The sequence below is a fragment of the Mycteria americana genome, chromosome 2 (assembly GCF_035582795.1).
Source record: "Mycteria americana isolate JAX WOST 10 ecotype Jacksonville Zoo and Gardens chromosome 2, USCA_MyAme_1.0, whole genome shotgun sequence".
Taxonomy (NCBI): Eukaryota; Metazoa; Chordata; class Aves; order Ciconiiformes; family Ciconiidae; genus Mycteria; species Mycteria americana.
This window is the reverse complement of record NC_134366.1, coordinates 60,253,542-60,280,254: the sequence shown is the minus strand read 5'-3', so window position 1 is coordinate 60,280,254 and position 26,713 is coordinate 60,253,542. Positions and strand designations below refer to the sequence as shown.

At 37.1% G+C, this 26,713-nt stretch overlaps 1 protein-coding gene across 7 annotated transcripts in view; it reads left to right on the top strand.

Moving 5' to 3' along the window:
* Window positions 1-26,713, top strand: part of CTDP1 (CTD phosphatase subunit 1) — a 125,567-nt gene that overhangs the window by 27,599 nt on the left and 71,255 nt on the right. For 6 of the 7 annotated variants that reach the window (XR_012774293.1, XM_075493643.1, XM_075493640.1 and 3 more), the window contains exons 6-11: window positions 1,008-1,098; window positions 2,230-2,396; window positions 4,026-5,111; window positions 14,438-14,579; window positions 16,935-17,165; window positions 23,635-23,797. Coding sequence is in view for 6 of the 7 variants with exons in the window: in XM_075493643.1 (XP_075349758.1) it covers window positions 1,008-1,098; window positions 2,230-2,396; window positions 4,026-5,111; window positions 14,438-14,579; window positions 16,935-17,165; window positions 23,635-23,797 (1,880 nt within the window). In the remaining variant the exon portion in view is untranslated. Of the gene's footprint in view, window positions 1-1,007; window positions 1,099-2,229; window positions 2,397-4,025; window positions 5,112-14,437; window positions 14,580-16,934; window positions 17,166-19,614; window positions 21,019-23,634; window positions 23,798-26,713 lie in introns of those variants that run through there. The other variant, XM_075493644.1, reaches the window with a different exon arrangement.

Sequence of the window (26,713 nt, the reverse complement as noted above, 5' to 3'; positions counted from 1 at the left end):
AAAGAAAATTAAAGTTGGTCCTCTAGAATCTGTAGTCATTTTGAACTCTGGTTCTGGCTATAAGATGGTCACCATTTAAAATAAAATAAAACTTTGTTCCCAGATAAGTATTGACTGCCTTGTATTGTTCATAAAAAATAACGAGAAGTTGATGCTAACTTCAACACAAATTCAGTAAAATTAAAAATTCAGATTGGCATGTAAAATGCCAGTTTCTTTCTAAGCAATCATGTGGCTGGGATCTGCTCATGAAGATGATCTTCATTATTGGAGGCTAGGTTCAGCAGCATGTGCATGTGTGTTTGTACACTCAAGTCACCATTTTCCTAAATAATGGCATTTTATCTTGCTTCAAGATCAGCTAGCACAGCTTCTCCTGTTTTGTTTTTGGATTGTCTTTTTTTTTAAGAGTGCAGTCAGAAAAGCTACTGCAACTGGGCCTAAATATTTCTAGGAATTTGAGGATCTATTCATTGTATGTACATGTATTAAAGTATTTGTTAGAGGTACAACTTAAAACCTACAAATGCAAGAGCTCCGGCTGAAACTGTCCCTTAACTTGCCCATTGTGCTTAAGTATTGCAGCACATTGCCGACTCTTGTGAGACTTCTCTGCAGTCCCTAGGCATAATGAGCTAAGGAGCGCATTTAGCTTTAAAGAACCACCAGTAGAGAGATAAATGTAAGTTGCAAAAATCATGTGTATCTATCACCCGCTGTATCTCTTTCAGCCCAATTTATTTGGCTGTCACAAATTTAGTTATTTTAATTTCAATTTTGTTGCTATGTTGAAAGAAAATGAGATGGGATTTTTAAAATTAGTCCCACGCATTAGTTACAAATACTTGATCCACTGTGCTTACCCTTTCCCCTATATAATATCTCTTACCTTAAAATTGTCTGTTAGTTAAACTGCTGTTGCACAGATGAAAATAGCTGAATTATATAGAACATAAACAAGGAACAAACATCTTGAACATTAACTTTTTAATTTCTTCTTTCAAAAGGATTTTTGGACCCTGAAAAGAAGCTTTTTTCCCATCGGATATTGTCAAGGGATGAATGTATTGATCCATTTTCTAAAACTGGGAATCTTAGGTATGTATATAGGTCTTATGCATTAAACAAAACAGGACAACAAAGAGACAGAATATGCTAAATATAATAAAAATTTCTCCCTCTGTACTTAACATGTTTATAGTCCATCCTTATCTGCCTCGTAAATATCAACCCTGTCTCAGTAAAACCGAGATGTTAGGTATTGCAGCATTTCATCTACTTAATGTGTTCTGTGGTACTACAACAGTAAGAATGTGCAGCAATGGCATCATGTTTTCACTTACACTTTTTATTCTTGTAATAAACATATTTCCACTTCATGGCTTGTGATATTGTATGACTTGTATGTTGTGGGTTTTTTGTTGGTTTTTTTTTTTTTTAATTAAATAAAAATTCTCAGTTTGAGGTTAATTCATATTTGAATATCTAGCATTCTGGCTTTCAAATGTGCTATGCATCTAGCAGCTTCTGTTCTGCAGTGTTTCTTGAAATTAGGTCATCTAGAGCATTGAATTCATATTCTAGTCTAAATTCAGGTTCTGATCATTTTCAGAGTATAAAGCCAAGATTTTTTCTAAGACAGATATGTTCAGTATTTCATAAAGCTAGGTTAAAAATTATTGCCCCCCCAATCTGACCATAGCAAATGAGAAGCCTTTTTCTTCTCTTGCTCTGTTTTCATATGCATGTGTATATCTTAAGTACTGCACCTCCTCCGCCTAGGTGATATTAGTACTTTTTGCTTCCTTTGTCTTAGATTGAATGAGTCTGCTCTTTAAAAATGACTCTTGTGTCTTTTTCCTAGTTATGTATACATAGTGTATTGTCTGTGTGATAGTTGGCTTTGGGCTGTTCATCGACATAAATGGTGAAAACTAGACCAAAATGTTGTAATGTTTTGTTCTTGCAAAGGCTTGTTGGTTCCTGCTTCTAGCCTTTGGGATAGAGATTTTAAAATAGCTGTTTCCTTTTCTATTAACTTCAATTAGTTCAAATATTGTATTTTGAATTCTGTAATTTTAATATTGCTGGGTTGGTTTTTTTAAGTTCATATATAAGCATGTCCTGCAGACATGCTCGTAATAAATGAGAACATCAACAGAAACCACTTCCATTAATAGTATTGATTTCTAAAACTGGATTCATCTTATCAACTGTTTTGTCTCTTAGAGATCTCTTCCCATGTGGGGATTCCATGGTTTGCATCATTGATGATAGAGAGGATGTTTGGAAGTTTGCACCCAATTTGATAACTGTGAAGAAATATGTATACTTTCAGGGGATAGGAGATATTAATGCACCTCCTGGATCAAGAGAAATTCAAATGAAGAAGAAAGGTAACTGTATCGTTTTTAAACTGCTTTTACAACTTTTTCCACTTCTCAAATGTGATTGATTAAGTCATTGTGGTGGTCTTACTAGTATTGCAGTTGCGCTCAGATGAGCAATCCTGGGCTATTGTAGTTGACAGAGTACTCCTGCAGCACAAATGCAAGTAGCTTAGTAAAACTGGACTGTTCTTGTTGATAGCTTTCCTTTTAGTGGATGACCACATCAAAAGTGGAGTACTGGTAATAGCATTTTAGCTGCTATGGCTGGAAAGCTGATGTGGCAATACACCAAATTGTTCAAAACATGTAGAGGAGGACAGTTTCTCTCTTCCCCCCACTCCATGTAAAACAAGGCATTTTTTTCTTCTCTGTAGGTGGTCAGGGAACCAACTTCCTCTTCTTTCTCCTTTTTGGTCCCCTTCTGTGCCTCACTTTGGGAGCAATAGTTAATAAACTCTGGTCTCAGCATATTGTTAAAAATGAATTTTTTGATCTCTATCTACCTCCCCACCTAAATCATGCCAATAAAACTAGTGTGGGATTTTTCATGTCTACTGAATGTGGTGTTCTAGCATTTGACACGAGAACCTTAAGTTCAGCAGGCTCAGCAGCGTAATACAGATAGTGGATTTAGAAGGTATATGTCACTATGTTAGTATTAATTTGGGGACAAAATGTATTTGAAAGAACATGCCTAAGAAAACGGCAGGTTTTTTCCAGTTTAGCCAAGGTTTTTTTTTAAATTTAATATATGTGAAATCACTCTTTTTCCCTTGTTGAACTAGAGATGTCCAATATGGAAACAATAATAATGTACTCAAACTGAATCAGGCCACTATGGCATGGGACCTCTATGCTTGACTGGTATTGTTACTTGCGGGGCAGGGACATGCACACAAAAGAGAGACAAAGTAGGGTGACTTCATCCAGTGTTCCTGATGAATGTCTGTGTGCAAATTTCTGGATGTCTACAGTTCCTTTAGTTGTCTCTCTCTCCTTCTGCAGACATCTGAAGACACATCCTAAAACTATTTTTCTGCCTTTGAGTCTATCACCTTTTACTTGCATTCCAGCAGTCTCGAACCTCGAACAGCATCTTTGTATTGCAAAAACATGTCTTTTCAACTATTAAAATACAGTTATTTTGGTTATGGAAAATAGGAAATATAAACTTCCATGGCTTTCATATAAGGGAAGTTCTTGTAGTTGTAGTTCTGGATTGGGATCTTCTGAAGTGAATTCTGTCCTTTTTTTTTTTTTTTTCTTCTCTTTAGTAGTTTCATTGTGATAAGATGTAATCGTAAAACTTGTGCTACAAGATAAATCCTTTAATGATTGCACAGTTAACAAATAATTACTTATGACCTGTGTGATTTTAAAAAAAAAAAAGCTGCTTACACTGCTTCTTTACAAAAGTGAAGTTTGTTAGGTTTGCCAGTTCTTGCTAGTAATCATTGACACCTAAAGTATCTTAACTTTGAAAAGCCTTGTTGTCACTTCTAAACATAGTGAAGTCTAACTGCATATGTAAACTGTGTGTTTAGGGAAAAAGAAAATTAAACTTTGATTAAGCTTTAAAAAGAAAAAAAACGGAGAAAATATATATGTTTTCTTTCTTTCTTTCCTGTGTCTTAGTAAACCACTCCACAAAAACAGAGGCACTGGATTCAGCAGTGACGTTGGCAAAAGATGCTGAAGAAATAAAGAATGCTACATGTGTAGAAGAACAAAGCAATGGTCTCAAGAAAGCTACAAAGGACACTTGCACTGCAAATGGAAGTACTTCTGTAAGCAGTGAAACATCTGACTGGGATATGAACTCTCGTGATAAAGTTAATGCCCAGGACTCCTTAAATGATAGCACTGATCACAAAATGGACAGTGGGGTCACTAATGATTTGACAGATACAAAAGAATCACAGATTTTTTCAGGACAAGTTGATAGAACAGTGATGGAGAAGCAGCAATCCCAAGACAAGACAACAAATGACTTGGACTTTGAACTGTCTAGTGACAGTGAAAGCGACGGTGGATTGGATACCAGAAAGTCATCCACTTCTGTATCGGATAGTGAGAACGAGGAAAAGAGAAGCTGGAAGAAATCCAAACAACCTCTGCAGGATGAAAATTTGCAGAAAGGGAGTTGCACTGATGCGAATGAGAAAAAGGATGGTCTGGTGAACCATTCTGGGGACACGCAATCTCTGCCTAGCGAAAATATTCATGACAAAACTGATCTTGAAGCACAAGAAGAAAGTGAACAGGAAAGCCTTTGTGATTTAGGAAATGGGTGTGCAGACAAGAAAGAAGCTGAAACAGAGTCTCAGAATAGTGAACAGTCTGGAATTACAATGGGTGAGTCCTTAGACCAGAGTATGGAGGAGGAAGAGGAGGAGGATGATACAGATGATGATGACCATTTAATATACCTCGAAGAGATCCTTGTGCGGGTTCACACTGATTATTACACAAAGTATGATAAATACCTGAAAAAAGAGATTGAGGAAATTCCAGACATCAGAAAAATAGTACCAGAACTGAAAAGTAAAGTGTTGGCAGATGTAACCATAATATTTAGCGGACTCTACCCAACAAACTTCCCCATTGAGAAAACACGGGAACACTATCATGCCACAGCTCTTGGAGCTAAAATTGTGAAGAATCTAGTACTGAGTGCTGATGATCCTGACAAAGCAACGCATCTCATTGCAGCACGGACAGGTAGGTAAATGAGACTAGAGTTTCCCATCAGTTTTTTTTCCTGTTACAGTTCATTCATGCCTTGAGCTGTTTTTTGTATAACCTGCAGGCTTTAATGTAACTGAGATTAGAATTGAAATTAAAGGGAAGATTCTTCCTAAAGCAATTTAGAAGCTGTTTTTAGAGGTTTTTTGGCTGCTTTTTGATTAAGTGTGGCTTTTCATTGTTAAAAGGAGGACCTGCTAAATAACCTCTGATGTAATATGTCATGTTTCACTTCTTGGTTACGAGTTGGTGATACTGAGTCTTTGACTATTAAAGATGTTGAATAGAAACTTTAATATTTGTGTCAGATAAAAGTTTATAGTGGTCTTGCTATAAAGTTACAACAATACTTTCTTTCTCAGTTTCTCAGATTTCACCTCTCATGGTTCAGTTTCACTTTGTATGGAATTCAAATGAATTATCTTAAGAGACTGGAGTCTGATGATACCCTGTCACTGCTCTCTGTGTAGCGTGTATATCTTTGTCATGGGAGATGTAAGAGAGCTTAGCCTAACTTTTGATATGTTTCACAAAACTACCTGGTTTTACATAGCTATAATGAATAGGAATGTGCCATAGAGGAGCTAACAGGCCATCACTAGCTTCTAATACAAATTTTTTGTGTGCACCCTGACCCTTGGTTCCCTCACTGTTGGTCTTTTGAAGTTGCATGGAATCTAAATATCTGATACTCAAAACCATGAAATCCAAAAATAAACTACATGTTTTAGATCATCTAAAACTTCTAGGTAGTTTTAGGACATTTTTAGATGTCATAAGCAAAGAAATACACATCTGCCACCTATTGGATTATTTTTTCTTGACTGCTGTTCATGTAAGCTTTCAGTATATTAGAAGCATCTTTGTTTCATCAGCTTGTATAAAAGAATGAGGTATATTTTCACTGGCTGTAATATAGATGTGTATACTTTTCTTGAAGTGTATATGACACATATCTTGTTCCACTTCTTTATAGCTGACCGGGAATCATTTCTTCCTGATGAGGAGGGAGTGATTAAAAAAAAACCTCCAGTGTTTAGTGACTAAAAGGAGAGTGCTGCAGTTCCTTAATTTCTACCCCTTTAAATATGAGTAGAGTTTAAAATCTATGGATTAAAACCAGTGAACTTATGAGTATATCGTGATATACTAATCAGCTATTTTGTTTATATATTAGCCTAAGTAACAATAAGGCTGTATATTTTCTAGGCTAGTGTAAACTTACCTCACTTTCCAGTTATCTCAATGTACAGTTCTAGTGGCAAAAAGCACAGGTAGCTTTTATTAAAAAGTTGGTAATGCCAGCTGTAGCAAGAAGGGGCTGCAGTATTGACCTAGTCAAGCAGCAGAATAAAAACCATTACCAATGGACCTGCAGTGAAGTAGCAAGTTTATATTAGTTGTCCTGATGTAGGTATGCATTTAAGTAGTAAAAACAACCAGAAGAGGCTGAAATTAGTTTCATCAAGATTAGCTGGGATTCTGATTTGTGAAGGTGTGATAGTTGAAATAGTGAATGGAAAGTGTTAAAATCAGTGGATTCATCAGTTTGGGACTCTAGTTTTACTACAGTTGCTGAACAGCTCTTTTAAAACTGCAGTAATAGCAATACTCTTATCAGCAAAGAATTACACGAGTTTGTCATACTTCATTGCATACATAATAGCTGTCAATATAACCTTCATGTTTTTCCAATTTCAAATCTTAAAATGCTTCATTTCAAAGTTGCTTTTTCTAACTTGCACCAGATGGCTTCTGAATGTAGTTGTACATTGGATGCAAGTGTTGTGTGATGTGATAAAATTGATAGGATAAATGTAAATGAGACCCCCCCCAAACGTATGAATTTCTCGAAAGGAAAAAATGTTGAATAACATTGTGTTAAGGTACACAGCATGTGATAAAGAGAAGCAGTTGAGGCTTTTTTTTTTTGCTTGTTTTCGGAATGTACAGTTTGAGGGAGGTTGTATGTTTATATAGATACATATACACATCCTTGTATTCTCCTTTTATAAGTAAATTATTCACTACCTGCATGTTCTTAGTGAATCATCCACTAATATAGATCTTAATATGAAAAACTATTTAACTTTACATTTTTATTACATTAATGTGCTTTTACAGTATTTGAATTGAGTTTATTAACACATTTAAAATTAATTTTTAGTGCTCTTTTGAAAAATAAATACATTTCAGGGTGGTTCATATTTTTCAGACTTTTTGTGAAGACCTAGGCTCTCCTTCAAAATAGTCATTTAACATTGATGTTGCACTTGGTACTTAAAATATATTCAAATATTGCCTGCTAATTAAAACAAGAAATCACAACAACAACACTATTCCTGAATTGCTGGGGTGAAAAGCCTTTATTGTCAGTATGTAGAAGCTGACCCCTGCTTTCAGTAAGAAAATAATTGCACTAACTAATTCTAAAAGTGGTAACTTAGCAGTCTTTTCTGCCCAATGAGCTAAGACTATTGTCATCTTTCATCACCACTTTGTAATTATTTCTGTAACAATGGCAGTGAAATAGGGGGATTTAGAGTGAAAAAACTATATTCTCCAATAACCCTTTTTTGTAAGATTCTCATGGATTGCTTGTGGTTTTGGTTTTGTGATGAGTTTTTGTTTTTGTTTTTTCAACTGAAGACTGTGTTTTCTCACCTCTGGTTAGATGGGAGTAGTTATGCTGCATCATGCTAATTTCATGAGGGAAACTCTGAAGTTTAATCAGAGATTTTAAGGATATAAATTGTGTTCTGTCACAGCTGGATTTGTGATAATTCAGCTGTCAACGTGATTTTCATACTGATTCTTGTGTGGTTAGAAAACAAATTCTACAAGTCTCTATTACAGCCAGTAAGCCATACAAATATTGCAACTCTGGCTCCCATGGCAAACATCTGAAGTACTGCTTTATGTCTAATTGCTGGTGAAAGGGAGAAACAAAAGCATGTCCCTTCTTGAGTTTTATTCAGAAGTCAATGACCTGAGACCAGACAATGTCATTCAGCTTCTTTTTTCTTTTTCTCTTTTTTTAAATGTGGTTGTGAAAAGGTGATTTTAAAACTTATATGTCAGTTCAGTATTTCTGGATGACCCCTCTAACAATGGCAGGCTTAGGACTCAGACAAGCAAATTCACTTACGTGTTTACTTTGCATTAGCTGAGCTGTAATAAATGGCATATACTTAATCTGCAGCAGCAGTAGGGGTAAATACTGTTAGCTTTTGAGTTTTGAAGACAGAGGAACAATTTGTCAGAGGAAATAAAAAGGGAAGAAGTTGGTGTGAAACAGTACCCCGTAGGTCCTGGACAGATGGGTTTTCCACTTGCAAAGTGACCACATCATAGCTTGGTGTATGGAATGAACAGCTAGTGAATACCATTTTAGATTGTATTTACAGCACTCTTGCCAGCCTATTGCAGTAAATAATGTAAATTTCTTTTATTCTTTGTATATACTTGTCTCTTTCTCTGCAGATAGGCAGCTTGTTTCTCTGCAGACACAGATACTCTTTATTCTGAAAATAAATAAATGCTTGTTCTTGGAGAAAATTAGGATTCTTTTATTATATAGGGAGGAAAATACTACCTACCTGAATTACTGTAAAACACAAGGATCTTTGTATCATCTAATTGGCTTTCATAAATCTGAGTGACTGAGAAAAGGCTACCCTATAGCCCTTTCTACTAACCTATGGGCTGCACAAATCTTACTTCAGTTTTTGAAACATCTGCTGTTTGCTTTAAGCAACAGTAAACTGCACTGGATGATGAATTGTTATAGCTGCATACACACTTGGCTAAGCAGTTACCGCACTGTTCATAAACCTTGTTATGTTCCTTCCTGAACAAATGAAAGATACTGTAGTTGATTTTTGTATTGAGTTTTTGCTGGTGGAGCAGATAAAGCTGTTCAGGTCACTTAAAAATTATTCTAGTGGGGTAGGAGCGGAAATATGTCAGTTTAGGCCCTGAATTTTTCTTTCCTTTTTCAAAATATATTTAATTCTGTGTCTTTTCATGTACTTTGAAAGCTAAATGGGAATAATTTCCTTACTTTTGGTGACTTAGCCTATGTCAAGTTTTGCTTAATATCATTAAATATCGGGTGGCTTAAAATACCAATTGTACTATGAATTGTGGATCCTTTTATTCATCCTCATCTACATACTTAAAAAACGCTTACTCCTGAGTCTGGCTCTGAGCTACTGAGAGAGAAGAGAAAGCTGCCAGCTGATAAAGTCTTCTTAGCCTGTCCTATGACTTGGTGTGAGGTCTTCACCAGACATAGCTATGATGTGTCCACAGATATTTTTTTTTCTGAAGAATATTTTTCAAAGGCTGTGTCTTTAAAAAAATCCAGTTAAGCACTGCTCTAAACTTGGGCATTGACCAGATAAGCCTGTTGCTTTTGCTGGCAAAGCACAGTGCAGTACTAAAGCTGAACTCTAGACATAGCCTCTGAACAGCACATCTATCACCATTTTGTGATCACTTAATTCTTGTAGGACAAAACACTGAGGTCTGTACAACTTGTCTTAGGTTAATGTTGTTGGAGAAGAGCTTCAGGATTTGATCATAAATCAAGATTTATATATAAGAATGGTCTGAACAGAAATAAACTGTTAGTGATCAGACTTTCCAAACAATATCTGGCAACCTGGCTGCAAACTGCTATAAGGATACGTTGAGTTTCATGTGTTGGAATCAGGAGAGTGTTTTGAGAGTGACTCTGGTCACTTCCCATTGTGCACTTCGGTTCATCCTGGCACAGCCTTAAGCCCGCACACTGGGTTCCTCATGGGTGAGATCGAATTGGAGGGCGCAGTCAGCTGAGTGCTCGCAGGCATTCGGCCCACAGGACTGGGCAGAGCTAATGCAAAGCAAAACTCCCTGAAATGCTATGGGGTGGGCATCACTCCTCCAGCACCCTTTTGCCCTGCAGATCTCCCTGTTAGGCTGCACTACTTGGTAATGTGAACGTAGCCAAATATGCAGTATAACATTTCTTCTTAGTCTTCGCAAACATACAGCTTAGGTCTCATTTATCTATGTTGCTTAAGCGCCTAGTGTGCTTCATACTTTGGATAAGACAAAATAAACTGCTGTAGTGAAACTGTATGTCCTGGAGAACAGCTGTAGAAGTTTATTGTTGCATTATTGATTTTGGTCACTTTTTTTTGTAATGAATTGTCAAGATTAATAGCAGGCTTTTTTGTGTTTTCAACCTTTGTTTGCAAGTTCAAAAGTAGAATCGGTGAGTCCCTTTCCTAGGTTTGCAAGTAACCTTTTCCCAATATTATGTGCTTCAGGCTGTATCCATCAGAGGGTAGATGTGATTAATTTGGACCCTAACTGCTTCATGTGGAAAGGCTTGTGTGCCTTTTTAACTCTTTGGAACAATTTTAGACTAGAATTTGAAGGAGGGAAAGGTGATTAGAGGAGAATAATGCAAAAAAGTAGTCCAGAAAAAGTTTTTCTCTAAGTGATTTTTAGCCCAGCTGGATGGTGCTGATGTTCCTAACTGCATCAGAAGTACTGTTGCTTGGATGGATTAAAATCCTCTCTGCTGTTTCTTCTTAATAAGCGTACTTCCAAAAGGGGAAGTTACACTGGGGGAAGGGAGAGGAGAAGGCAAGGATATTAAGTATTACAGTACTGTTTCTCCTACCTAGTTAAATTTGGTGTTCTACCAAATCTTGCTCTAAGAACATCATACGTGTGAAATCTTGATTTGTGAAGATGTCAGCTAGAAATAGAAGGCAGCCCCTGACATGACACAGTTGTATTACCTCATGCGATTTTCAGTATGCTGGACCGTGCAGTAGGCAGCTGCACTTTAGAAACGGCGAGGAAGCAGAAAGCCTTGGTGTTGCAGAGGTGAGAAAGGTAAGGCTTTTGACCCTTGGGAGGTGGGTTTGGTTACACATTGGTCTTCATTTCACCAACTTTAATTTTATGTTAATGGCTTATACCTTTTGGAGCTATTGTTTCAGAACCATAGGACTTTCATACAAATTAGTGCCATTTTGGCTTTCATGTTTAAGGCTTCCATTGCAATCCTGTTGACTAGAAGAATTTACTTAGCTCCTCAGTGTACATCCGGTATGAAACGATCAGATATGCATGAATGCAGAATGTGTATGTGTGTGGAACGGGCAGCAAGAGGAAGCACCTGACAAATCATCAATGCAGAAATACCAGTTTTAAAAATAGTTGGAGGAAGCCATCTTCTCACATAACTTCACAGATTTAGCAAGAGATGAAAGTACAGTTTTATGGTTTTGTTCAGGTTCCCCCTGATGAAGTCCAAAAGGAGCATCAATATCTTTAGTCGGGTGAATGGATGTACTACAGTATCAGATAAGCTTTTCTTCAGGGTATTACAAGCACAGTCTGTCTATCCAGTAGCACCACCAACTCTGGTCAACTGTTCTGTATGCTTACTAGTGAAATAACATGCTATTGTATGTTGTATTCAGTCAGCTCCAGAGTATGTGCAGGACAGTATTGCTAGTCATGTCTGATATGTGATTCAGTATCTAATACCAGACACAAGTACCTGAACTTCCACTGGACTTCTTGCTCTTGTTGCTTTTTTCTCTTGAAACTCTTATGCTTATGAACCTGATTTCAGCATCCTCTTTATAACAGCAGTTTTCTTATCTCTTTGTTCTTATTATGTTCTTGTTGCTTTTCTCCTTTATTCTCAAAAGAAAGCATTTTCCAAGCCAAGTCTTTCACTTTTTTAAATCCTTTTTGCCCTGGATCTCTTAATCTGATTCTCCTTCAGAACCTCTGCTTTCTTTCCTCTGAAACATACCCTGTGTATAAATTAAAGAGCTTTATACTTACCTGTTTGCAGGTATTTCTACAATTCCTAATAAGGTTATATAAATAATAATACCTCCTGTGGAAGCTCCCTCTGACACTGTAAACTGGCTTGTTTCCAGCAACTGTTGCATGAAAGTGTTCTGGGTCACTGATTACTTTTGTAATGATGATTAATTGCAAAACAGATTTCTTTTATGAGGGGATGAATGATCTGGGTGCACTGACCTCCCTTCTTAAAGAGTTTTGCTTCTTAGCCAGTTAAAACCTCTTGAACAACAAAGGTGTGCTGGGATTAACATGGTTGGTGTTCTGAAATTGTTTTCATTGAATCTTTGTTGGACAGTGGTTTTATTTTTATTTCATGGCAAAATTTAAAATATGGCATTTCTAAATAATTTGTGGTTTGGACAGGGCTTTATCTTTAAATACTCATTTTTGTGTTTGTTTATCTTGGATTCTTAAATTAACACTTTTTTATTGCAAAGGTACTAGTGTGGAGAAAAGCTTTACATTTACTGCACAGCTCTTAAATCCTGAACTGTGGAATTGCTTGCATTTGCTGCTGAAAGTAGAAGAAATGTATTTGTGCACAGAACTTTTTTTTTTCTTAATCTAAAGCTAAGAACAAATGTATTTGTATCTAAAGACAGAGGGAAAGGTAGCCCTACTCCTGTATTCTGTTGGGTTTGGGGGAAGAAAAGTAGGAAAACGGAAGCTTTCAGCACTTTGGTAAAGGACAATGATCTCCTGCCCTTTCAGTCTAGAAACTGAACTGTCTAACTAGTTAGGTCAGTACTCAAGTGCATTTCAGTTGATCTGTCTACCCTAGTACTCCTGCTTCCTTGTCAGAATTGTTCTGAAATTTGATGATTTTTTTTTTTTCCCCCCCTGGAGGCTTCATTCCTGAAGGCATGTGTGTGAAAATAGACAAGGGCTCAAATTCTAACTTTTATTTTTTAAAAAAATTACTTGAAACTTTACTTAGAAAGTCTTTTTTTTTTTTTTGTTAGTAAGGTAAACTAGACTGGAATATTGTTTTTTTTATATAAGCATCTACAGGAAGAAACCCCAGGGTCTTTGTGCAGAATTGACGGGCTTCAACAGGAGTGGGTAGTGTTTGAAGTGACGTATTCTTTACCTTCAGTTCCGAGAGCTCTGCTCTTAACCTAGAGGAGAGGGCTAAGTTGTTAATTGAACTCCTGCCTTTAGTTCTTGATGATCTCCTTTTATTTCACATTTCTAAACAAAAAAATGTAGTGCAATATTAAGTGTATTTAAGTGTCTTTGTACCAAGACAGAATATGGACAAATGATTAGGTTTGATAAGCATTTTAAATAATGTGTAAATAAGATGAAATGCTATAAATTTTAGGGATATAACAAAAGGGAAGAGTGATGGCTTTCAGCTATGAGAGAGACCATCAGATTGATGAGAGTTCCTGTATCACGCTCCAGCTACACCAGTATTTGTGCCATGTAAAAAATACCATGTATAAGTGTCAAGCATAGATATATTGGGTCAGAATCCTTGGGGTTTTTCTCTATTGCGTATATATTTAATGATTTATTGGCAGATTACACAATTTTTTGTTGTCTCCCAGTGTTCAGTCCTTCCATAGATCTCTCTGATAAATGCTGAAACAAGTACCATGATTGGTAAAATTAATTTTTCCAATCAAATAGAAGAAATACATTCTTGAAACATTTGGACAGTCAGCTGTTTCTGGGAACAGACTACAATTCAAGGTTTTCAACCTTTATTTTATTTGCTTCTTTTTGCTTACTAGTTTTGATGCTTCTTGGCAAAGATTTGTAGGAACTTTACTGAGCTTCTCTCTTCTTCTGGCTTCTCCAGAGGGTGGAATTTAAGATCACCTGTTACTTGCACGCTGCATTGTTGATGGTTTCATGTGGACTTTGTGCTAGCCTGCCACGTTTAACTTCACATTTGTTGTTCCCCTTTGGCTCGAAATAATCCATTTGTCTGCTTTGCCCCTGCTTCTGGCAAATGGAGGTTGAGTGGGTGGCTGGCTGTTAAAAGGTAGCATACTGTGTGTGCAGGGGACTGTGCATAAGGAAGTTAGTATGATAAGTTAGTGTTAGGCTTTAATGGCATTGAAGAGTCGCTGCTGCTTAGACTCTTAACAAATAGAAATGGAGATGAAATACAAAAGTGCATTTGTATTATTTGTTTAGTTAACATGTAGAGGTTTTCCATATGGATTAATTTTAGTAGACTACTTCCATGGTGCTAGTGCTTCGCATCCAGCTTGAGACTGAGGTTATCACATCTTATTTAGAATCTCACTTTTATCAGTTGTGATTGTTTTGTTGGATTGGGGAAGGGTGCCTATTTTTTCTGTAAGGTTGATCACAAAATGTTCTTCTTAAACCATTGTGTATGTAAAACTATCTTCTGTGTTTCTGGGAGCACTGTAATGTTATGTTTGACTTCGTAATAGGCACAGAAAAAGTACGGCAAGCTCAGGACTGCAAGGACCTCCATGTTGTAAACCCCGATTGGCTGTGGAGCTGCCTGGAGCGCTGGGACAAGGTTGAGGAACAGCTCTTTCCCTTGAAGGATGACTACATCAAAACACACAGGTAAGTGGGAACTTAGGGGAGTAGGGGCCATGAAAATAGGTTATTCATACAATTATGCTAATTTGTTAATGCAGCTATAAAATCGGTTTCTGACAAATCCAGAATAGTGTGTAATGCTTACAGATTTTATGAAAGAACCCCCCATTTTCATCCATATCTATGCTGCTTAAACTGAAGACTGGTAAGGGATTGGGAGGTGGTTCAGCAGTCAGCAGAATCAGGAGAAACCTGTGGTACCAGTAGTTTCTTTAGCAGTTGTCATTGTTAGCCATCTTCAGCTGGAGCAGTTGACCTTGTCAGTTCATCCACAAACTAACACAAGGAATGCCACCAAGGCACAGGATCATTCATGCTGCCAAATGAATTTTAAAAAGTACACACTCCCACAACATGAAAAATTGGTAAAGTATGGCATTTTTTTCTGAGAATTGGTAGTGAGGAGGAAGAGAGAAACAGAAGAATACAGCAGAAAAATCTGAGGGGTTGGAAGGCATGAAAGTAGAAGCAAAAACTGGAAGAAAGGAAGTGGTTGAGAGAACAGGTGGTTTTGGCATGATAAGAAAAAGTGTTGAAGGAGAAAAGCTTAAAAATAATCAGTGCACTAGGATGACAGCAAATAGAAGGGACAGCCAAAAACTTTATTAACACAGAGGAAGTCAGAGGGCTATTAAGAACAGTCCCCTTTAGGAAAGTGCCATGGCTAAAATAACTCATGACAAGATACCGTAGAGCCAGCTTCTGCTTCTTGACTTGTTATCTGTTTGGACAGACTTGCATTAATAGCGTCTTGCAAGCCTAATGGAGGACCTTCCCTTCTCTGTTTAGACAGGAAGGGGCATAGCATATTGGGTTTTCTGTATTAAACTGATAGTGGTGTGATTGACTGAGTAGGCTAGAGATTTGCTTTCTGCTTAGAAGACGCTAGCCCTTTGAGGGCAGAATGTGCGTGTGTAAAGTCCTCATACACTCCAAAGACACCAAAAGTAGAAACGTCTGTAAGTGAGATCACTTATCAAATGGGAGACTAAGGGAGACCCAGGATCTCCAAAACTTAGGAAAGAGATGTAGCCTACTTATGGCTTGACTAGAATACTTTGTTTTTAAAAAGTGCTATCAGATTTTTTTAATCAAACTTTGGAATATTTGTATGGGATGTTTGACTTGTCTCAGAGGCCTGACACTGCCAAGTTCTCAGTAGAAATCTGGACTTGTAAGCATCATTTTTTGATATCTAGATGAATGTTGGTCTTTCTACCTGTCTTAATTTACTCTCCCATTTTATTGAAACACAATGATCATTTTTCCTACTTCTATGTTTCAAATACGATATACCTTCATACTTTCCCTCACTGCCTCTCTCTCCCCCCTGCCCAACTTCAGTCAGTAAGACATCTATCTTAATAACCCAACATGTGCAACTTCTTTGGAAGAGATTTTCTCCTTAATGAAGCTGCTTGAAATGGTGATTACTGGTCCAAAGCACTTATGAACTAGGTGAGGGATGAACTCTGAGAAAATATTTGCATATAAAATGAGCTCAAGAACAGCAAAAAAGAATAAGTAAACTTGGAATTGGTTGACCTTCAGTATTGATGCTACAAGACTACTTCAGAAACGTCCATGAAAGCATATGGTAAAACCTCCAGTTTTGTGGCACTTCTAATATTTGTTACAATATAATTTAATTGTTTTTTCTATAGCATCGGTTTCATGGTGCATAACATGGTGTTGTATTTGATTTTTTTTTTTAATGATTCAATTTGCTTCCTTTTTTTTGTGGCACTTCATCATAATTGGATAGTATGCCATAATGGTGATTCCTGCTGACTGATCTCTGAATGTTTCTGTTGACGCTTCTAAAATTATGTTTTAAAATACAGCAGCGTGATCATAGGTGGCTTAGTATTTTAACAAATGAGTTTGGATGACTTGCAGACTAATACTGTGTGTTTCTTTTCTTTCAGAGCCAAGTTGGAGAGCAAATACTAAGATCTGATACAATAGCATGCTTTTCTCTTTGTTGCATATATACAGATTATTCCGTTACTCTAGTTGTGCAGTTGTTACTACCTGGAAGCAATTTCAGTAACTTTATATGTTAAGACACTTTTTAAGGCACATTTAATAATTTTTTTAATAATGTAAATATGACATTATCTGTGTCTTTGCATTTTTCTGTTTTACATTCAGTGAGGCTTTAATGGGGGTGGGGGAGAAGAAATGTTTCTTCAGAAATCTTCCAAACCGTTCCCCCCCCCCCCCCTTCTCCTTTAGAAAAAAGGAATGCTAATTTTTTACATTCTGTTAGATTTAAATTTCTAAAATTTCTTTTTTTTTCTGAACTTCATCCAACAGAGAGAACAGCCCTGCCACATTTCCTGATACACACAGCACATTTCAGACAGCTCTGTTTCACCCAACACCCATCCATCCAAAGTCTCAACCTGGTCCTGAAGTTCGACTTTATGATCCTAACACTGGAAAGCTAATCAGGAAAGGCGCTCAGACCTCTGGCCAGTCGATGTACATCCAGTCTCCTGCTCCTCCCATCACCTTACCAGTCCACGGCGAACACTCATCCTTCAGGTACATAAAGCATAGTTAAGAGTCACTTCAACTATATTTTCAGATGCTGTAGTAAATTTAACTCATTATCTTTGCCTTTGATCAAATTGTCATCTTTTCTTTAGTTACTTTGTTTGCTTTCTAAAAAGCCAAGGAAATCAGTGAAAGCGAATAGTCAGCTGATGTGAAATCAGGATGCTAGAATTCTAGATGCTTTTTGTGCTTCACCTAACTGTGACTAGAAACCTCAAAACTAATAAACGCAGCATGTAGTTTATGCAGTCTAAAGAATGTTAGAATAACTCATCTCTGAAGTGAGGCAGCCTAATTGGTTTTTAATGAGTCTTAGAATACTGGAGTGGTTTTTTTTCTATAAAATATATCTGATAGCGTTTGGCTTTTGTGTATAAAATTTTCCTCTTCACGTAATTCCTTCAGATGGGACATCAACTTTGTGTTTTGTTTTGAGGAATATCATAAGTGGTGGAAGAGGGGTGTAGCTAACTGAGTATTATTAAATAAGGTCATATGACTGATTGCTAGTTAATAATCCTTAGATCACTAAATCAAGACACTAAAGCAGCAGGAGGAGGAGGCGGCCTGCTTTTTGATGTACAAAGGCTAGCATCTGGACTTTGTCAAAATTTGTGGATTTGGTTAAGCTACAAAGACAACACTTGTCTCTTAAGGGTGTCTAAAATATCTAAAATTCGTCCCTAAGTATCTATGTAAAAGATCTAACTTTCTGGAATGCTAACAAGTTTAGCAAGGCTTGTTGACTCCAGTGGTAAAGAACTATCCAGTTGAAGGCAAAGCTTTTGTCTTTGTAAAATGTGATCAAAATTCCTTTGTACAATGTGATCAGAATATAGCAGTTGTTATAAAGCAATTCAGTTTTCCAAGCAAGTACAAAAATACAAAGCACAATTATAAATGCACAGTTTTCTACCTTTCTTCTCCCTCCCCCGCCACTTTTGCAGTGTATCACTTGTAAAGGTTTTGTATATTAGTGTAGCTTGTTATGTTTCCACTCGATCTTCCTGCTGCTAAATTATTTCAACTTATGGTTTTTTCAGTTGTCATCTTTTTATAGGCTTTTTTCTTATTTCAGCTCCCTTGTTTCTGTCAACACAGGTTTTCTGAGTCTCTTGTTTGTAAAGATATCTTGTTTTCAGTTCCTTTTTAACTGTGTCTTTAAAGTATGTATTTTACTTTACTATGACATGTTAAATGAACAGGAAAAACTTTAAATTATCAAGACACAGCATGTGTCCAGAGAGGAGCTGAAAAGGTTTTGGGATGGTTTGTCAGTTATTGTGGGAAGGAATTTGTCTAGAAATAGAGCTGGGAAGGTTGTACATGTATATAATTGTCATGACATTTCTAAGATGTTTCAGTATGATGGTTTATGTTGATATTAATGCATCATTCAATGCTTTAAAAAGAATACGTTTTGATGTTTGTTCTACCTTTGTCAACAATTTAATGAAGAGTTATGTCCACACCTAAGCCTATTTTTCTTTAATGCAGATGTGCTTCTTCACTTGAACTTCTTATGGAAAAGGAGAGAAATATATTCCAGCTGTCATTTTAGTTGAGTTTCTCAGAGCCCCAAACAGGTTTTGAGGGTGGAGTGAGACTGTATCTCCTTTCTACTCCCTTATTTTATTTCACTTAAGCATTTTTTGGCTATCAGTGCTCAGGGTTGAGATGCTTTAATCTAAGAAAGTGAATCCAATTACTCAGTGCTGCAACTTCGCCCTGTAACTAAGCAGCTGTAAGAAAAGAGATTAGCATAAGATATATACTGGGAAATAGTATTTTCATCATCATTTCCTGTTGATTTGGTTCTAGTGGTAAAATTAGTGACATGTAAACACTGATCTCTTAATTGGGGCATGTCTATATTCCTCAGAGCAGTTCTGCTATCTTCAGTTAAGATGGTGACGAATGTCTTCGTAAAGTCTAGGAGGAAAGCAGTGCAGGGATCAAATACCACTTTAAGTACTTTTAATGGATAGGAAGTACAGTGCAGGCAGAGCACGAAGGCTGTAAAGAAGTAACAAAAAGCCAAATAGGAACAGCTTTTGGGTATTTTGACTGAGCAAGAGCTGAGGCAGAAGTACTGTGTCATCACTTTGCTTTTTCTTAATGCATACATCAGTGATACCTTTTCTTAAAAAGCTTCACATCCAATTTAAAAATTGATGTGATACTTGACTTTAGAGAAAATTACCTTAGTGCAGCAATTTCTTGGTAGACGGCAATGTATTTTGTGTCCTGACAGACTTCATGTGCTTATATGTTCACCTCCTACAGAAACATGAGAGTATTTGTAACCAAGCCATTAAATTTAAGCAGAGTTAAAGCTGGTAACACTCACAACTGCTCCTGTTGTGGGTGGATGTAGTCAAAGCCTCCAATAATCTTCTTGGATAGTTTCTAAAAACTATCTGATTCTGAATTTCAGACAGTGGGCAACAAAATTGCACTGCTGCGAGAGGAAACCCTTGGGGAGATGGTTGCCGCATCTGGCATAGGAATGGTACTCAGTCTCTTACTGTATGAATAGACCTTAGAAGATAACCTCTTGCAAGGCTGGCTACTGAAAAAAGGGCTTCAAGTTATCAGAGTACCACTTCATAAGAACTGTTTCAGTTCCCACTTTTTTTATTTTGGGTTCAACATTTTTAGTTTTTCTGGGGTTCAACTTGAAACATAACTTAAAATAGGGTATGATTAATTTAAATACCTACACACAATTTGCAGTGAAACTGTCACCAGTGAATTACAGATGGTTCAGTTAATTTGGTCAACATTTTTTGCGACAGGCATAGATCTTGCCATTGTACTCAGCTCTGTGAGACTCAAACACCTGCTTTTTGTCATGGCTGTTGCAGCCTGAGCGGAAGGGTGGCAAAGAGTTTGTGGCTGTACTAGAAGGGAAGGGAATGCAGCTCTGCTCGGTGGCGGCTGGCAGCCGGCAGGAGCTCTTCTCTAAGAACAGGAAGGATTCCTCTTTAAAAATAACCTGCATGTCAGAGCTTTGACAATCCATATGTATCTCAACAATTTGCATTTCCATATGGAAACAGTATTCTACAAACATTACAGTAAACACTAAAGTTGTAACAGGTCATGGGATGTGTAATGTAGTGTTGTCCAAAAAACGCAAATGCTAATGGCATCTTGGACTAGAATAAAAGAAAAAAAATTACGAATTAAATTCTAGTGAATGCTAATAATACACTAACAGATGAAGCAAGGCTTAAAATATGGATATAATTTACATGTGAAGTTAAAAGTGGCATTCTGGTTTTAAATAATGCTAAGATGCACTAAATGTTTGGTTTGAAAAGATGTGTCAAGCAGATGTTGGTGGCTGAAGAAATTCTTTAAGATTCATATAAATTAATTTCACTTATAAAATTTTTGTGTTTTAATTTACGTGCTCATTGTTACAATTTTTCGTATCTAATGTTATCACTTTTGTTATAACAGCAAAAATACAAAGTACCAAATTGAAATCATCAATGGAATTCAAATATTTTTAACATTTTCATGATGATAATGCTATTTTTAGCTTTTGTCCTGATGCTGTATCAATGAAAGTGTTAAGATGCTTGTTACTTCCACAAATGTTGAACCCACCCTGCATGTGGTGAGTTCTAGCACACATGCATGTCCTTGTGCGTGTAAGACTGGCAAGCGCCAACCAACCTGTGCAGGGTTGAATATGGTGTTATTTTTGGAAAAGTCTCATGAATCTCATCTGATTAGAAATATATGTAAATTCCTGCATCTGTATGTCTTTAAATTTTAATCACCGTAACAAGCAGCTGAAAATGTAAAGCCTGAATTTGATAAAATAAAAATGTTTCTTACAAACCTTAAAGAAGTCTTTGTTTTATATTGCTTTTTGGAATGCTTTGGTGAGATGTCCCAGTGTTTCTTATCTAGTAGCATTTGGAAAATACTGGGGGGAAAAAAAACCTGACAAAAGCCTTTAGAGGCTATTAATACAGTTATTTTACAGTTAATATTTGTGTATAATAATGTGGTCAAGGATGATCTCGCATTTTATTCTTGGGGGGGTATTTTATTTTTTTTAACAATGGTGGAGTCTTCAAGACTAACCTGAGACTTGTAATATTTCTGCATATTATTGCTTCAGAGTAAAGAAGTTCATAGCTATGCCTAGTCTTGGATGCAGTATCTCCAGAATTAAACTGTCAGTACAGTTTTTATCATGCCTTTTTGTTTTTATCCTGCCTTTGCCACCGGTTGAGGCGAGGGTGAAGTTCTCTGAAGTGTTCAAATAAAGAATATAAATAAGAATACAATGATACAGAAGCTGCAAAAGGAGGAGTTCTCACTGTCATCAGTATGATAATGTGGTCTTAAAAAAAATACTTGATTTATTTCTAGTCTAAGAAAATCTGCTTAGTTGCCTGCTACGTATAACTTGAGTATAATTCTTGGCATGGTCAAGCTTGTCATGTTTTTAATGCAGTTGCGTAAGATGCTTATACCTTTTGTTTTATCATTCTCTGTTTTACTAAGAATCTAAATAGCATCACCACCTTTCTCTTGGCAGGGGTACCTATTAAAAAGGTGTGGAAATCATATTTTAAAAGATCGTTTTGGAAAATGTAGTGGAATGCTGAATTTTTTTCCTTTTTTACCTATGAAAATTATTGTCTGAGAGCAGTTTAACAGCAAAAGAAAACTGTGTGGTCTTGTAAAACAGAAAATATTTAGTAGAGAAAAAAACAAACCAAAAAAGTTAAGCTGTGATTAAAATCTCTAATGGAAAACCAGTTTGGTTAGTTCATTTCCACAACATCTAAATTGTTGTTTTGGCTTCATAGGAAATTCCAGCGTACAGAAATGACAAACTGTGAAGAGGAATGCTTCTGCTGTGTTGCTGAGTAGAGCTGAGCTGATGGGGGTCTTCTGCAGCAGATAGCGTAGTTCTGGGTAGCACAGCAATGGCTTGGCTCTCTTCCCCCACCACCCCCCAATTCAAAAAATGAATTCACATCTACTGCACCTATCTGTGGGATCTGAGAGGAGAGGGATGTGTATTTAGGAAATGTGAGCCCTCAAAACGAGCTCAGTTGATAGCTTCGTATGGCTTTCAGATTTCATACGTTCTGGGATTGAAGTACTGATGTAGGAAAAAATCTTGATATTTAGATGGCCTTCTTAGGAAGCTCTCAAGTTCACGAGAGGAGAAATGATTTTTTAGAACCTTACGTGTGACTGGATTTACATAATTTAATAATGGCTTTTTTGGGTGGGGCTGCTTATCTAAAGCTGTTTCTTGAAAATCCTGGCTTGACAAGAAGCAGCCATCCTGTGCTGAAACTCTTGTCAGCAGAGACCACACCGTACCCTTTCTTAATCGCCACCACCCTCAGAAACAGCTTGATGGTGTCTTACCTCATAGTTACAACTTGAAACAGCTTGTGACTTCAAATACAGTCACTTTTGTACTTGTTTGTGGTAATCATTCCCCACCCACACAATCTTGTGGCTAACACAAATAATTTGTGATCCATGAGCTTTATGATCCGAGAACTTTGTACAGGATTCTGCTTGGTGCTGAGTTGCTGTAATGTGTTTCAGGAGTTAGTGTGACAGCCCAGTATTCATAGTTAAACTGTGTTGTGTAGCAGTTTTAGCTTCTCCAAGTCTTTAATAGTTAAGTAGTATTACAGAAAAAAAAAGTCACCCAAGAAAAGTAAGTCTCCTGCTGTTGTTCTAGGTGTAGTCTATCTTTTTATTACTATTATAAAGCAATTCCCATGAAGCTATGATTATTTTATCCATTTTTATGAACATTTTGACATTCCTTTTTGTATCTGCATGTTCCAGTTAAATACAGGAAACTGCTACCATATCTGAATACACTAGCCAAAAAGAAATATGGTCTGTTTTGCATCTCATCCAGGCTTAGCATCTGGGAAATGTCTGAAGACTGAGGCTGCAGAAATGAGCTTTCTACTTGCAAACCTCTTGTCTGTAAGGTTGAGAAATAGAAAGGTGTACTTTGAGACTCAAGAATACAAGCATAACATTGATCAGGAAAAACATATTAGAATGCAAGAATTGTTTCCTGAATGATAATTGTGTCAAGTGATGGACGAACTCCACTTGAGCACAAACCTTGAAGTATTTTAAGGGCAATGCATCTGCAGGTCCTGAAACTCTTGGCTTCAAGAAAAGTTTGATGGTCACTTATAAGAACAATGGGAAGGCAGGAGAGTGAGTACCTTGTCAAAGGTAGAATAAGAACTTAAGCTGTCAGACTGAAAATAAAAGCAATCATTGGGAGACTTGATCTTTCTTCTGTTGATGAACACAGAACCCTATTAAGCAAAGTCATAGATATTCAGCAGTCATAAATTGTTTTATAGGCTTTTATTTCTAGACAAGCTGTAAATCAAGTAAACCTTTCTTATGTGGGACCCCTGAAATTTTTCAGAGTTGTTCAACCACATCAGCAGCAGATGTTCGAAGAAGACCTACCAGCAAGTGAAAATGAAGAGCAGCCTGGTCCATCTAAGCGGAAACGCCAGCCAAGTATGTCTGAGACGATGCCCCTGTACACCCTATGTAAAGAGGATTTAGAGAGTATGGATAAAGAGGTGAGCTTAACTAATTCTGACAGGTTTCTAACATAATGATTGTTAGTTATGCATAGCAGTTTAACTTCTGTTAAATTATGCATGTATGTGAACTGACCTTGTATGCCACTACAGTAACTTGAAATAAAAGTCACAGCAGACTAAGAAGTACAGTTCAGTCTAAAATGCAGTTATGTTCTGCAAAGCAAACTTGAATTAAGGAATGGGAGTACTCGTGTGTGTAAGTAGGCCTTTAAAGCAGAACTTCATTTAAGTATAGCTTTGTCACATGAAACATGTTACCACATTTGCTGTGCGTTTAGCTTTGCCAGGTTTCACTTTAAACTATTTTTAAAGTAAATCTTCAAATGATCTGGACAAAATCAGTGGTGGGATGGGAGAAGAGAGGTCTGTGGATGTAAAAGGCACAGGCTGTAGAGAAAATCAGAGAGCCAAAGGGGAGCATAGGGCCTCATTATTCGTAGACATGCAATTGCAGTGCTGTTAAATCATAGCTATCATGGTTCTGCAGGTGAAGGGAGCTTTCTGTTAGTGAACTGTACTTTTTTCATATAAAACCACATTATTTGAAATTCATTGTGAACCTCTAGCAGCTGCTTATTTTTTACTTACCCTTGTGTGCCATTTTTTTTAAAAAGAGCCACCATCTTACATAATATTAAATGATACATAGAGGAAAAAATACCTATCATTCCACACCATGTTTTCATGAATTCCTTGCATTGTGTGTGACTTTACTATAAAACCTAGTGACCCTGGAGCTTAAATTCATCTTTGAGCTTAGATCTTTCACTGGGGTAGAGACAGGAGTGTATAACTTGCCAGCTCTGGCAGTAAGTTGATTACAAGGTTCTAGCCGTAACAGGCCTCAAGAGTTATCTTCAGAAAATATAATAAAAGAGTGAGAAGGAAACTGCGTATTTCACCAAGGAAAGAAAGAGTTTATGTATACAGCATAGTGTAATTTTGAAATGCACTGTTGCTAGAGTAGTCCTGGAGGAACTTTGAGCTGGTATTCTAGGGAAAGGTCCAATAACTTTCAACCGCTGTGGTGATCTAATCTGAATTTCAGATGAGTGCAAGCTTTTAACTTTACCCAGTAACTCTTAGAGCCGATGACTTTTTCTTTTGCTTTTTGTTCTAAAGTATTTTGCCCATTTGATCTCAGACTTTCACAAGAAATAGTATTTCTTCTAGTCATGATGCCAATTGCTGAATCCATCTGTCTGTCTCTTCTGTGTTGTCAGTGGTACTTAAAGCAAATTGTTGTTATGCGTTGTTTTTATGTCTTGGTGTACTAACATTTTTCTAATGGTGTGGCTTTTGGAAAACATTAATGAATTGCTGTTGCAATGTGTGCACTGAGCCAAAAGAAAGTGTGCGTGTTTTCCAGAATTACTGCATAAAGTATTTATTGTTCTGTTTTTAAAGATACTATTTAGGGACCTTGTTAAAAATCCGAATATTCTGGCACTGTTCATTTTGTGATTGATTGTTCTCTATGCTGCTGCAGTTAGACCAAAAAAATTAGTTTTTCTACCTGTCCTACAAATACAAACATCTTAAATTGCGATGATTTGTTTTTAAATTATGCTTTTACTTAAGTTGCGTATCATGTTTGGAAGCTAGACTATGTGAACTTCAGAACAAGCCCAAATGCCGATAGATTTTTTTTTTTTCATAGTTGACTTAGCTTTGGTTCCAGGAGTATGATTTGAGGTTATAGTTGCTGCCAAAAGGTTTCCCTGCCACCAGTCTCTGTTCCCACACCTGTCTTTATTAAATTTACATTTCTCTGATTCTTGGGCAGCTGAACCAGTAGAAACTCCTAACTTGGTTTTTTTTTTTTTTTTTTTTTGGGGGGGGGGGGGGGGGGGATGTTTTGGGTTGGTTTGGTGGGGAAGGGGGGTGGGATTTTCTGGTATTTTAACTCCCCAACATGGTTTGATCAAGGATCAAACATTAGCACTGACATGGAGAACGGAGCACAGAGGACATATATTGGGGAGGTTGAACTGGATGTGGTAGTGCCAGCAGGTTGTCATCTCCTGGGAGCTGACTATAGAGGCAGCCAAGGGAGACTAACCTTTGTGGACTAGCCTTGGAACTGCTAGCATCACCTTGGTAAAGATAATGTATTCATGTGCAAGAAATGTAATGTAAGTAATAAAACAGGATTTTATGGGGTTGTGTGGGAGTACACTTATGACACAAGGGGAGGACGTGTGGTAACGTAGTCCATAAAATATAGAAGTTTAGGGGAGCGTACACAGGAGATTCTGCTGTCAGCAACATTATCAAATAAAGTGAAAATTAAGCTTGATAAACAATTGCCAGCTAGTGCTCAGTTCACTCTGGTGACACTGTGACTGGCTTAAATTCTACAGAAAGGCGTTTGCCCCCATCTCATTCTTTATCAAAACATGCTAAAGGGTAAGAACCTTTCTGCAATCATGTTGCTAAGAGGTGTGAAATTTCTGCTTTCTGCCCCAAAAATGCTTTTGCTTCATTTGTATCCATTCTAGTGGCTACGCCAGCCGCAAGATCTACAACTGATTGCAGACTACCTTGGTGGAGCGAGGGAGTCTGTTTCAGTCACAATGGTGATGTCTTGCTCCTCAAGTACAAGTGCTAGTGCTGAGACTGGGGTTAGGAGTATGTGGTCCAAGAAGAGTGAAAGCAAGTTACAGTGTGACTTGGGTTGGCTTACACTGCAGCAAAGGCTCAACTGCTGTGTTCCTGCCCCTGAGCCACTGTTTATAATCATGGGACCATACAGCAAGCCAGTTCAGGGAGCTGGTTTGGTCAGAAAAGATCACTTTCCAGGTTAATCTTCATCATTACCAGCTTCCTGAAATAACTCAAGTTGCCACTGCATGAGCACTAGTGCCAGGAGTAGGCAGAAGATGGGAAGAA